Source organism: Girardinichthys multiradiatus, chromosome 8, assembly GCF_021462225.1.
Source record: "Girardinichthys multiradiatus isolate DD_20200921_A chromosome 8, DD_fGirMul_XY1, whole genome shotgun sequence".
Lineage (NCBI taxonomy): Eukaryota > Metazoa > Chordata > Actinopteri > Cyprinodontiformes > Goodeidae > Girardinichthys > Girardinichthys multiradiatus.
This window is the reverse complement of record NC_061801.1, coordinates 23789064-23804054: the sequence shown is the minus strand read 5'-3', so window position 1 is coordinate 23804054 and position 14991 is coordinate 23789064. Positions and strand designations below refer to the sequence as shown.

Sequence of the window (14991 nt, the reverse complement as noted above, 5' to 3'; positions counted from 1 at the left end):
AAAACTAATTTGTACAATACATGTGAAAACATGTGTTGGTGTAATAGATCAGCAAACCAGCTGAAAGCCACATATACCAAGTAAAAATATCAGTATGCACTCTTTTGTCGTCGGTCAGACCAGTGAAGTGTGCATAACCAACTTAAACAGCCAGTGAGTGGAAACATTTTAAAATCCTCATTTTACAAACCACAATATCAAAGGGTTTAGTCAATTTTCACATCTGATTGTCAATGGTAATGTGTAGCTCAATCCTCTGCAGCCCTCTAGTGGTAAAAGAAAAGCATGTCAAGCCCACTGCTTGGACTCGAGCATCCAATTACTACATGAATCAAAAAGCACAAGAGAAAGGAATGGTTTTCTTTGTTTTATTAATCACAGAAGCACAACAGGTACCACTATGCAAGAGATATTCAATAACATCATGAACAGAAGAGTTAAAAGAAATGCTAATGCCAGGACAGAACCCAATCCAGTCACAGCATTTTATTTCCAACCTTCAAAACAAAGTTCTACAATATTGTTCGATACACATGGCATGAAAAAAAAACAAAAGCTATATGGATTATTCACTTTTGTTTCACAAAGTACCATCACTCATTAGACCTTCAATTTTATACCAAATCACTTTCATACACATGCATTGGCTTTCACCTGTTTTAATCCACATCTAGAATAAAGTGTTTCATTATCCAGCTAGAAAGTACCAATAATTGGGGATGATTAATCAATACAAAGGGTATTACTGTGACAAAAGAAAGCTGGTCCCGTTGATTAGTAATTCAGTCAAGAGAGTATTTAGGACATTTAAATAACACAATTTAGCCAATCTAACAAGAAAACTGGAGTACCCGAGTGTAAACCTGATGACCTTTTCATTGTACATTCAAGAAATGAAAACAACAAAAAATCCTCCAACTCAAGTTTGTCGTGAAATAAAATTTAACTAGTTAAAACTGAATTGAGTAGCTATGAAAACTGCTAAGGATTTTATCAGAACAAATCCCTGTTTTTATGACCAGATTAATATAAACATACATATATAAATGCTGGAAACCAAAGATACACAGCTTATATATTTCCTTGATCACAAATCATGGAGAAGTGAGTACTTTTATACAGAAAGCTACAGCTCAGGATTCAACACAAAACAGCTATGTATGTAAATAAAGCCGCAACTGTAAGATAATGGGAGCACGAAAACTACGGGGTGGAGATGATGTCAGGAGGGCTACTCGTCGTCTGAGGAGTCCCTGTCGAAATTATAGGCCATGAAGAAAACGTCAGGTCGAGGAGGGACGAGGGCATGGCCCGGTTTCACGATCTCAAAGCCCAGAAAACTGAAGGTACGCACCAGTTTAGCTGCAAGAACAAGGCAGGGATGGTACATTCACATTTACAAAGCAGCTACCACAATAATGAGTATTTTGAGCAAACAAAGGTGAACGGTTCAAATGAGACACATACCACGATCATCTCTGTTCTTGTAAAAGCAGACAAACACACTAACAACTTTCAGATGTTCTTCAGCATACTCCAGAAGAGCCGCAAAACTGCAAAGAGAAAATTAAATGTACATTACATAAACAAAAAGAAAATAAAAAATCAAATCGGGCTTTTTCAGCTACATAAGTCGTACAATGACCCTACCATAACCAATAAGGATGGGCTATGTGGACTATAACAATATTTTGTGGTATTTGTGATAAAAGTTGAGATAAACTACAACTTCTCTTCAGTCGTTTTTTTTTTTAGCCTACTGGCTTTGACCGCACGTCACTGCGGTCAAAGCCACAAACAGAATTACTGCTATTAAAACAAACCGAATTCAAAATGTAAAGAACTGATTTTTATTACTAAACTGCACATTGTAACTACATTTAACAATGCATTTCCAATGTAATGATGTTTATTCATGTTCCCATGAGACCAAAAGTGGGAAAAACAGTAAATTTAACAATCAAGATTTAGGGGCTGTCAGACGTCATTAATTGGAATTGATCGTCATCATGATAAATCAAAATTCTTAACACAATAAGAATTTATTCACAAGAACGATGAATGTTACCATGAATGTCCATTCCTAATAACAAACAGACACCAAAACAAAACAGTTTAAAGCCTGCAGTTTTCTGTTCTCACCTCTCCTTGCTGCCTTCTGGAAGAGGGTCAAGAGGTACCTCCACATATAGTGCACTGCTGCTTAGGACAGCATCCCACTGTATTGTCTTTGTAGCTGTGGGACGGCTTTGGAAGTGGAGAATCCTCGGGCACCCATTCCCTGCAGGCTCTTCTGTTACTGTCAATTTTCGGTCCTAAAATACCCATAAAGTAATGTTTGTGAAAGCAGCTGCTGCTGACATGAAATCAATGCAAAACAAGACTAAAAATGACAAATAACTGAATCCCAGGTTTTAATCAAACATGGCAGAATCAGATGAAATGGTTTTGTTTTGTAGATCTGCTCGATAAATCTACTTTAATAATCTGTTATAGACTGATGATGACAACTACTTTTGAAGTGCTTGTACCAAACACGAGTGCATTATTCTTGCGGAGCTCATTTCTTTTCGTTGACTTACTGAGTAGAGCGGCCGAGGTGAAGGCGCATGATCCCGTGTGCCTTTCCCTCGCCCACCTGGGATCTTCAGGGGTGGGAGAGGGGCATCAGGAGCACCACAGAGGCCCCGGGCTGCGGGTACTACTACAGTGCAGGGACAAGCTACAGCAGGGAGTAGAGAGGAGGACAACAGGACAAATGTTCAATGTTGCTTTTTAAAGAATTTCATAATGTCCAAGCATCCTATCCACAATATATGACAGGAAGAAGGCTACGTCCAGACTCAAGTGAAATAAATATTTCGAACGGTTAAATAGGCTATCAAGACAGCTATGCACCATTATTTTCAAATGTGAGTTAATATGCGTCAGCGGAAAAGAGGAAATAGACTGGCTATACAGATAAAAGTCCATGGATTGTGAAAGGCTCACAGCGAGACAAATGATTTCTTTTTCTTTAATACTATGTAAAATTTTATTCTAGTAAATACATTTAGGTTGAACCCAATAACATGTTCTAGTTTACAGTAATGCCTGAATCATTTAATCTGTAAACAATGCAACAAAGAACCCACAAATTCATTCCCCAAAAAAATAATCCGGTTCAGGGGTTGTCCAACTTCAGTCCTTGGGAGCTACTATCCTGAAACTTTTACAAGTGTCCCTTCTCCTAAACACTTGAATCAAATGAATGAATGGTTAACAAGACATCTGCAGAGCTGAATGACATGTGAAGAGGGAACTCAGCCATCAAATTGATGTACCATAAATAATCTTTAGACAACTCACAGAGTCAAAATAAAGTCATGTTTGTCCATCAGTTGTGTAATCATTGACCAGACAGTGAGACCAAACCAAACGTGATCACTCATGCTTTCAGGTCATTTTTCCACCCTTTTCTCTTCTCCTGAACTGACAACAGTTTTTAGAAATTACGGAGGGGTCATCGGGGAATTTTTTTTTCTTTTGCGTCACCACGCAATACTTTTGTGTTCGCTCGCAAAACGCAATAGTCTTTGCGTTATCTCGCAATACTTTGTGGGAGACCCGTTTTTTGATTTATTGAGTTTTATTTTGAAATCGGCCTTAAATAAAAGGTATCTTCAATCAGACTTAAAGACAGTTATTATCCACATGCTGTCAAACTGCTGAACTCTGGACAATAAAACTGCACGAAACCACATCCGACACTTTTTTTGCACGCCACTTTTGTTTTTATCGTGATTTGAACGTTTCGTCTTATCTAAGCATTTCATCGCATTGTTGACTACGTGTTAACCTGAATATGACAAATAAACCATACCGATGCCATATCTGTGCTGTTTGTTTTGTGAGCAGTTTGTCATCTGTGCTGCTGTTCCGAAATGCACAGCTTTCTCAAGGTGATTAACAACTTTTGCGATCGAACGCAAAAGTATTGCGTGGCGACGCAAAAGAAAAAAAAAATCCCCCATGTCCCCTCGCGGGCTCCGTAAAAAATAACCTAATCTGAATTTGGTCACAATTTACTTCACCGTTCCGTCAGACCTTAAAGATAAACAGGCCCTCCTGTTTGTTCACATATTTGACGTCAACTCTCTGACCGCTGTATTGACTGCTACCTACGTCGATTGGGGTTAATACATATAAGGCATTGTTATCGGTTTTAAATTGACTTCGCTGTATAATGGTACAGTAGTTCTTGCATTTATATAGGGAAATAATACCAACAGAAAGGCGTCAGTTGATGAAGTGTGGCTAATCAGTTAGCTTGCTAGCACAGAACGCTATCGTGACGCAACGCAGTTCGTGGTGCGTAGCTACCGTTTAACACCACTTAATTTGTCTGTCGAGACGCAAAATAACAGTTTAAAGTCTAAAACTATTATTTTAACAACTTTAGAACCAAAACTGCCACACACCATGATAACGGGTAATAATTAAGCTGTCAGGTACCATACTAACCGTAAATGCCGTAACTTCCGTTTTTTATGTTCTTCCTAACCACCCCTCCCCCACAGCACCGTTAGCACTTAGCTACGCGATCAACGTTTTTCACCGTTTACTTACTTCCCAATCATGTCACAGATACCGCTATTTAAATTCGCCATGGTAGTAAAGGGCTGCAGTTTTCCTTCTTTCTCGCGAGCAAAACAATGACTGTTTAGGATCCGCTGGAGGTTGGATTTTACCATCCGGCCTCGATAGAGACACGACTGGCTGACTGCTCTCAGCTATGCTAGGCTGGGTAATGATCGCCCAGTGGGGCTGGCAGCAGTTTTAAGGAAGCCGACAGAGGTCTAAATCAAAGTGGCGAAAATGACACAACACTGCTTCCTTTTCTGCTTCAGAATATTTGATGAATAAATCTGTAACAATTATCGTTTCGTTTTATGATCACATTGTTATAAAACCCGAAAAAAAAAAAAAATTTGCATGTGGTGGTTGTTTAAAAAAACACATTAATAAATAAATGTTGGATTATTAGTAGAATTATTTTAATTATATTGTTTTAGATAAGCATATGTCGGTGTTACTGCAGATCTTTTTTTTCTCTGACTGAATCTATAATGGTTGATAGATCTAATTTATGTTTCTCTAACTTTTGCTAAATATTTGACAATTTGATCTGCAAATTCCTGTTGAATTATGATCAAACTGCACTAAAAGCAGAAACAATTATACAAGTTTAACATTTAACCATTAAAAATCCGAAATTCATTAGAAGTTGTGTAATAATAGTAATAATAATAATATTATTATTATTAGTAGTAGTAGTATTTTTCTTTCTGGTATATAAATTCCGCTGTTTAGCATTATAGGGATCGTTTAAATCATTTTGTTTTATTTCACACTAGTAAACATAATTTATATTAGTTTTAATATGTTAATATTCCAACTACACATAGATAATATTTAATACAGTGTTTACAACACCAGCTACCTTAAATAGTTTTCATTTACAGTACACACATCATGTTTGTTTTTTTATATGTCTGTGCTGTGGATTTTGTGGTAATTGTGATGGCACAAAAATGCATATGGTATCACTGATCATTTATTGGGAATCTGTGTTGGTGGCTTTGAAAATAGCATGCAGACTTTGTAAAAAATAAAAAATTAAATTACATTAGATACTGTTCAAAGATTTCAACCATCCTCGCCACAAAAGAAACAACTAACATTATGTGTTAGATATTTAGGAGCCTTTTTAAACTGAACGATCAATAGTTTTATTGTCAAAAATATGCTATAGTATTTTTAGTTTGCTCTTATGGAGGTGTAATTTCATTTTGTTCACTAGAAAATTAAAAGTACCACCCAAATGAAGGGGGTGGGTGAAACAATAAACTTTTATTTTGAAAGAAAAAGTAGAAGACGCAGACACACTTATAGCTTTATAATCGCTGTTCAGCTAGCTCCTGCTAACATGCTAGCTGAAAAGTGAAACGGGAAGCTTGTAATAATAATAATAATAATAATTCAGTTCCGGGCCCGACCTGTTACCAGAATTACTAAAGAAACATCCAGTATGGTCATAGGTGTCGTAAAATGTATAAACTGTTGCCTTATTTATAGCAAACAAAACTGAGTCCTGTTTACATTTTTGAGGTGAGCTTTGTTAGTGTAAATGCTGAGTCATTGTAAAAAAAAAATTCAATTATTATTTTGCGTTAAGTTGGTCAAAAATAAATGCAAAAATAAATTTGGCCTTGGCTTTGTGATTACTAAAAACTTGTAACTGTAGAACTAAATCCACGCAGCATGATCCTACTACCACCATGCTTTATAATGAATAAGCTAAAGAAACGATGATGCCTTCTGGACACATTTCTCTTTCTTGGCCAAAAAATATGAACATGCTACCTTTCTTACACGCATTCTGTTACAGGTGCATTTTGTTAAGCTGCATTTTTCTCAACTTACTTTTCTGCGCGCTCTACTTTGTGGAATTTGCCACATAAATTAGCATTTTGGAGTTGGTGACAGGAGGATTTCCTCTGGACCTTTTGTTAAGTGGGCTCCGTCAGTTTCTACAGATTTGTTGTGGTGTCGCTCCTGTTGCTAATATAGGCAATTATGCCATGGCTCCAGTTCAGAAGACATTTGCAACAAACTGTAAAGTGTAACCTCTTCAGTTTTGTCACATTTTGCCACATTATGACAACAAACTTCAATGTTTTTTCTGGTGTTTAATGTAATAGATCAGCTCAACGTAGCTCATAACTGAGGCATAGAAGGAAAATAAAATCTGAAAATGTATTTAGCATTTTTATACATATTTGTCTCTGTTTACATTGATACTCTTAATTAGTGTAACCAATTGCATTTAAAGTTCCTCTCATTCATAAATAGTTGTGTGTAAATTCATATAAAAATACATACAGCTGTTCTGTGAAGGCCTCAGAGGATTGTTGGAGAGCATTAGATAGCAACCAGCAGGGGCAGGCGGGGGTTGAAATTCAGCCCGGGAGCTTGGTTACAGATCTGCTTGGAGATAGAATTAAATATGTTTGAAGGGAAATTAATAATTTCTTATATTGTTTTCAGATGTCAAAAGCCAAGGTTTGTTAATATAATCCTTAAAAAGACATAATGCCGACACATTCCCACACACTGCACCTGTACCTGGCACTTCAGTGGTTCCTGCTCTCCTGCTTCTCCTGTTCCTCTGCCTCATCCTATCCCTCTTTCATAGGTCGACAACCACATCTGACACTGTCCTTATCTCGTACTCGTCGTCTTCCGCTTATCTGGGACCGGGTCACGGGGGCAGCAGACTCAACAGAGACGCCCAGACGTCCCTCTCTCCAGACACCTCCTCCAGATCCTCCAGGGGGAGCCGAAGGCAATGCGGACCAAACTCCTGCTCCGCTCGTACGGGGACCGGATGGCCCCTAATAAAGGGCCCCCGCTTCCATACTCCTGGAGCACCCCCCACAGGGCATCACGAGGGACACAATTGAATGCCTTCTCCAGGTCCACAAAACACACGTGAACCGGTTGGGCAAACTCCCATGAACCCTCGAGCACCCTGTAAAGGGTCCTTATCTGTCCTTATCTGCTACTGTACAACAACAATGATACAACAATGATACAATTTATAGCACTTTTGCAAATAGGCCTAAGTCATAGTGACTTTATTTGTATTTGTCTTGAGTGGGTAAAACAGCTAATGAAAAATCCACAACAGGACAACCAGATGTAGGCTACAGTGTATACTTTTTTAACTTTGAACACAGGCTTTCTCCAAAAATGGTTTCTTTTGCAATAAAGAAACATGTCATTTTCTGTTCAGCGTTAGATTAAGTATTTCTGCACGTTTGGTGTAACATTGCTGATAGGCAGCCTTTACTGTTCTTTGTGCTCTGAACACACCCAAAAACACAAACACACACTATATGCTAAGTATGGGATAACACTGCATGTTAATCTGCTTTAGTGCTGCTGCTTGGTCCCTCATCACTGCCCTGGGCTCCTTCACCAAAGAAGGAGCCACAGGTGCAGGCTTTTCACCGGCCGATTCGGCCTGGAAACGACCAGCCATTCGGGAGACCTCCCGAACCTCCCAATACCCAACCCGCCCCTGGCAGCCAGGACCATGAAGATCAAGGAACACACCAGAAAGGTCAGAGATAAAGTTGTGCAGAAACTTAAAGCAGTGTTAGGTCTTCAGACATTATATAACAAGCTGTGAACAGGTCATAGAGTACTGTTCAATTTATCATTTGAAAATGGGAGTATTGGATAACTGCTATTTAACAAGACATGGCGAGGAAGCAACATAAGGAAAGCATTAATCCGGTGACAAGCAGCCAAGAAGCTCATGGTAACTCTGGAACAGCTGCAGAGATCCACAGGAAAACGTTGTTGAAAGAAAACCATCAAAAGTACCAATTGCAGTTTTCCACAAACCATATAAACCAGCAGCCATGTGCAGAAAGGTGCACAAAATGTGTGCGTGGAAAACTAATACCCATAACACACCATCATCCACACCATGAAACATGGTGGTGGGAGCATCAAAGGAGTTGGTTTTGTTCAACAGAGACGGTGAAGCTGATCAAGATTGTTGGGAAGACAGACGGAGCAAACCACAAGACAGTACTTTTAGAAAAGATGGTCGATTCTGCAAAAAACTTGAGGAGACTTTCAGCAGGGCGGTGACCTTAAACATATAGCCATTGCATAGTTTGGGTAAAGCAGGCATAATTGCTTTAATTCAACAAAGTGTGGTATTACCACGTATTGGCTTCTTAAGTATTTAATGTGCAAATTAGAACTACAAACTGTGGTTGTAATATGATATAATTTAAAAAGGGCACCCCTCCTTGAACCGCCACCTTAACGTGGTGGAGGGGTTTGAGTGCTCGAATGATCCTAGAGGCTATGTTGTGTGGGGCTTAAATGCCCCTGGCAGGGTCTCCTTTGGCAAACAGGCTCTAGGTGACAGGTCAGACAAAGAACGGTTCAAGAACCCCTCATGACAACGATTAAATCGAGGCATGTGACGTCGCCTGGTACGGCAGAGCCAGGGTCCCACCCTGGAGCCAGTTCTGGCATCGGGACCCAGCAGAGAGCCCCTGGTGGCTGGGTTGCTCCTCGCAGGACCCGGCCTGGCCAAGCCCGAACGAAAGACGCGAGGACATCCCCCAGTGGGCCCACCACCTGCAGGGGGAACCGTGAGGGATTGGTGCAAAGAGGATTCGGCGGCGGACGAAGGTGGAGACCTCGGTGGCCCGATCATCGGATGCTTAGGCTGGCTCTAGGGACCTGGAATGTCACCTCGCTGGGGGGGAAGGAGCCTGAGCTTGTGCGGGAGGTCGAGAGATATCGACTAGAAATAGTCGGGCTCGCCTCCACGCACAGCGTGGGCTCTGGAATCCATCTCCTTGAGAGCGGCTGGACGGGGAGAACATGCAAACTCCATGCAGAAAGACCCTGGCCGGGACCTTCTTGCTGCAAGGCAACAGTACTACCAACTGCTCCACTGTGCAGCCCTCTCAATTCAATTTATTTATATAGTGCCAATTCACAACACATGTTGTCTCAAGGCACTACACAACAGTCAGGTACATACATTCTAATTTATCCTAACCATCGAACAGTGCAGTCAGAGTTAGTTATTTATTTAAATTGGATAAAAAGTTTTTCTATCTAAGGAAACCCAGCAGATTGCATCCAGTCAGTGACTTGCAGCATTCACTCCTCTCGGATGAGCATGTAGAGACAGTGAACAGTCACTGGCGTTGACTTTGCTGCAATCCCTCATACTGAGCATGCATGTAGCGACAGTGGAGAAGAAAAACTCCCTTTTAACAGGAAGAAACCTCCAGCAGAACCAGACTCAGTGTGAGCGGCCATCTGCCACGACCAACTGGGGGTTTGAGAGAAAGAGCAGAGACACAAAGAGAACAAAGAAGCACTGATCCAGGAGTCCTTTCTATGGGAAGGAAAAGTAAATGTTAATGGATGTAGCTCCTTCAGTCGTTTCACCTAGAAAGAAAGAACAGATAAACTCTGAGCCAGTCTGAAAAAGAGGAAGGCTCCATCCCTGATAAACTAAGCCACTCTAACTATAAGCTTTATCAAAAAGGAAAGTTTTAAGCCTAGCCTTAAAAGTAGACAGGGTGTCTGCCTCACAGACTAAAACTGGGAGCTGGTTCCACAGGAGAGGAGCCTGATAACTAATGGATCTGACTCCCATTCTATTTCTAGAGACTCTAGGAACCACCTGTAAACCTGCAGTCTGAGAACAAAGTTCCCTGTTAGGAACATATGGAACAATCAGATCTCTGATGTATGATGGAGCTAGATCATTAAAGGCTTTATATGTGAGGAGGAGAATTTTAAATTCTACTCTGGATTTAACAGGGAGCCAATGAAGGGAAGCTAAAGTAGGGGAAATACTATCTCTCTTTTTAATTTTAATCAGAACTCTTGCTGCAGCATTTTGAATCAGCTGAAGGCTTTTAACTGCATTTTGTGGACATCCTGATAGTAACGAATTACAATAGTCCAGCCTTGAAGTAACAAATGCATGGACTAGTTTTTTAGCATCACTCCTGGATAGGATATTTCTAATTTTGGCAATGTTCCGGAGATGAAAGAAGGAAATCCTAGAAACCTGTTTAATATGGGATTTAAATGACATGTCCTGGTCAAAAATAACACCAAGGTTTTTTACTTTATTACCGGAGGTCAATTTAATGCCATCCAGGTTAAGTGATTGACTAAGCAGTTTTTTTTTAAAGACTCCGGTCCAAAGACGACAACTTCTGTCTTGTCTGAATTTAGAAGCAAAAAATTTAAAGTAATCCAAGTTTTTATATCTTCAAGACATGCTTGTAGTCTAGCTAACTGGTTGGGCTCATCAGGATTTATGGATAAGTAAAGCTGAGTATCATCAGCGTAACAGTGAAAATGTATTCTATGCTGCCTGATAATTTGACCTATTGGAAGCATATATATAGTAAAGAGAATTGGCCCAAGTACTTAACCCTGTGGTACTCCACAATTAACCCTGGAGTTTAAAAATTATTTATTATTTACATGAACAAACTGGAATCTGTCAGACAGATAAGATTTAAACCAGCCTAGCGCTGTTCCTCTGATCCCTACAGCATATTCCAGCCTTTCTAAGAGAATATTGTGATCGACTGTATCAAATGCAGCACTGAGATCTAACAGAACCAGTACAGACACAAGTCCATTATCTGAGGCCATAAGAATATCATTAGTGACTTTCAGCAGAGTTGTTTCAGTGCTATGATGAGCTCTGAAGCCTGACTGAAACTCTTCAAACAGGTCATTGCTGTGTAAATGCTCACACATTTGATTAGCAACTATTTTCTCAAGAAGTTTAGATAAGAATGGTAGATTGGATATAGGTCTGTAATTTTTCAAGTCATCTCGATCAAGCAAAGGTTTCTTAAGTAAAGGTTTAATTACAGCTAACTTAAAAGCCTGTGGTACAAATCCATTTACTAAAGATAGATTAATCATATCTAAAATGGAGCTGGTAATCAGAGGGAACACTTCCTTAAATAATTTGGTTGGGATTGGGTCTAACATACAAGTTGAAGGTTTAGATGAAGCTAATATTTCTGATAACTCGGGAAGCTCCACAGGATCAAAACAGTCCAAACACAGATCAGGTTCTACAGTTACTTCCAATGTTGTCTCACTTGTTGAGGATGAAGTAATCATCTTCGGGAGTATGTCAAAGATTTTCTTTTTAATACAATCAATTTTATTTAAGAAGAATCCCATAAAGTCATGACCTCTAAGAGCTAATGGAATGGATGGCTCAACAGAGCTATGACTCTGTGTAAGTTTAGCAACTGTACTAAAGAGAAACCTAGGATTATTCTTGTTCTCTTCTATTAATGATGAGAAATAAGCTGTTCTAGCTTGGCGAAGTGTCTTTTTATACAACAGTAGGCTATTTTTCCAGATTAAGTAGGAATCCTCTAGGTGTGTAGAGCGCCATTTTCTCTCCAATTTTATAACATTGTGCTTTAAAGTACGCAGCTCTGAATTGAACCAAGGAGCTAGCCTCCTATGAATAATTACCTTCTTTTTCAAAGGGGCTGTATTGTCTAATGCATCACGCAATGATGAAGAAACACTATGAACAAAAGAATCAATTTGTGAAGGGGAACGAACAAAATTATTGACTTCCACTGTGCTTTTCAGTGATAGAGGAAATTAAAAGTGGAACAGATTCTTTAAAGGTTGTTACAGCATCTTCTGATAATGATCTACTATAATGAAATTTTCTTTCAGGTGTGGAGTACTCGGTTAAATTAAACTCAAAGGTTATTAAGAAATGGTCAGACAGGACAGGATTATGAGAAAATATTGTTATGTCTTTACACTCAATGCCATGTCAGCACAAGGTCCAAAGAATGAAGACAAAGGTGGGTAGGTTTGTTAATGTTTTGAGCAAAGCCAATTGAGTCTAAGATAGCATTAAACGCTATATTTAAGCTATCACTTTCAGTGTCAACATGAATGTTAAAATCCCCCACTATAATAACCTTATCTGTGTTTAACACTAAATCAGATAAGAGGTCTGAAAACTGATCTAAAAATTGAGAGTAAGGGCCTGCTGGACGATAGAAAACAACAAACAGAAGCGGTTTTAGTGCTTTGCAATTTGAATGAGGAAAACTAAGGATTAAATATTCAAAAGAGTTGTAGCTATTGATTGGTCTGGGACTAATCAATAAATTGGACTGATAGATGGTTGCTACTCCTCCTCCTCGCCCGGTATTTCGAGGAATGTGAAAATTTAAATACAGGTCCTTCTCAAAATATTAGCATATTGTGATAAAGTTCATTATTTTCCATAATGTCATGATGAAAATTTAACATTCATATATTTTAGATTCATTGCACACTAACTGAAATATTTCAGGTCTTTTGTTGTCTTAATACGGATGATTTTGGCATACAGCTCATGAAAACCCAAAATTTCTATCTCACAAAATTAGCATATTTCATCCGACCAATAAAAGAAAAGTGTTTTTAATACAAAAAACGTCAACCTTCAAATAATCATGAACAGTTATGCACTCAATACTTGGTTGGGAATCCTTTTGCAGAAATGACTGCTTCAATGCGGCGTGGCATGGAGGCAATCAGCCTGTGGCACTGCTGAGGTCTTATGGAGGCCCAGGATGCTTCGATAGCGGCCTTTAGCTCATCCAGAGTGTTGGGTCTTGAGTCTCTCAACGTTCTCTTCACAATATCCCACAGATTCTCTATGGGGTTCAGGTCAGGAGAGTTGGCAGGCCAATTGAGCACAGTGATACCATGGTCAGTAAACCATTTACCAGTGGTTTTGGCACTGTGAGCAGGTGCCAGGTCGTGCTGAAAAATGAAATCTTCATCTGCATAAAGCTTTTCAGCAGATGGAAGCATGAAGTGCTCCAAAATCTCCTGATAGCTAGCTGCATTGACCCTGCCCTTGATAAAACACAGTGGACCAACACCAGCAGCTGACACGGCACCCCAGACCATCACTGACTGTGGGTACTTGACACTGGACTTCTGGCATTTTGGCATTTCCTTCTCCCCAGTCTTCCTCCAGACTCTGGCACCTTGATTTCCGAATGACATGCAGAATTTGCTTTCATCCGAAAAAAGTACTTTGGACCATTGAGCAACAGTCCAGTGCTGCTTCTCTGTAGCCCAGGTCAGGCGCTTCTGCCGCTGTTTCTGGTTCAAAAGTGGCTTGATCTGGGGAATGTGGCACCTGTAGCCCATTTCCTGCACACGCCTGTGCACGGTGGCTCTGGATGTTTCTACTCCAGACTCAGTCCACTGCTTCCGCAGGTCCCCCAAGGTCTGGAATCGGCCCTTCTCCACAATCTTCCTCAGGGTCCGGTCACCTCTTCTCGTTGTGCAGCGTTTTCTGCCACACTTTTTCCTTCCAACAGACTTCCCACTGAGGTGCCTTGATACAGCACTCTGGGAACAGCCTATTCGTTCAGAAATTTCTTTCTGTGTCTTACCCTCTTGCTTGAGGGTGTCAATAGTGGCCTTCTGGACAGCAGTCAGGTCGGCAGTCTTACCCATGATTGGGGTTTTGAGTGATGAACCCGGCTGGGAGTTTTAAAGGCCTCAGGAATCTTTTGTAGGTGTTTAGAGTTAACTCGTTGATTCAGATGATTAGGTTCATAGCTCGTTTAGAGACCCTTTTAATGATATGCTAATTTTGTGAGATAGGAATTTTGGGTTTTCATGAGCTGTATGCCAAAATCATCCGTATTAAGACAATAAAAGACCTGAAATATTTCAGTTAGTGTGCAATGAATCTAAAATATATGAATGTTAAATTTTCATCATTACATTATGGAAAATAATGAACTTTATCACAATATGCTAATATTTTGAGAAGGACCTGTAATTAGTAGGAGTTGACTCATTTATAATAACATAATCCTCTTGCTGCAGCCAGGTTTCTGTAAGGCAAAATAAATCAATCTGATTGTCACAAATCAGGTCACTAACTAGCAGTGTCTTTGAAGAAAGAGATCTTATGTTCAGTAGGCCACATTTAATTGTTTTATTTTTCTTTTCGGTCTGAGTTGTGTTTATTTTTATGAGATTTTCATGATTTCCTCCTTTTAGATAATTTTTTAATCTATTCAATTTTGGCCGTGGGCGAGACACTGTCTTAATAGGGTAATGGGTGGGTAGCAGTACAGAAGCTGCAGAGAGGAGTATTAAACTACGACCCTGCTTCCTGGTCTGAACCCTGGGTTGTCAAAGTTTTGGAGAACTAATAAATTCGGCCAGATTCCTAGAAAGAAGAGCAGCTCCATCCAAAGTGGGATGGATGCCGTCTCTCCGGATTAGACCAGGTTTTCCCCAAAATGTTCGCCTGTTATCAATGTAACCCACATCGTTTTCTGGACACCCCGAACCCCGGTGGATGAGAGG

The 14991-nt window shown here is 39.8% G+C and overlaps 1 protein-coding gene across 1 annotated transcript; it reads right to left on the bottom strand.

The window, feature by feature from the left end:
• Positions 1 to 354: 354 nt before the first annotated feature.
• On the bottom strand, positions 355 to 4803 carry oaz1b (ornithine decarboxylase antizyme 1b). Its single transcript, XM_047373685.1, is given in 6 exon segments — positions 355 to 1362; positions 1468 to 1553; positions 2143 to 2315; positions 2583 to 2669; positions 2671 to 2722; positions 4609 to 4803. Coding segments are annotated over 6 exon segments (654 nt in total). The 5' UTR covers positions 4734 to 4803; the 3' UTR covers positions 355 to 1231.
• Between the last annotated feature and the right edge of the window lie 10188 nt (positions 4804 to 14991).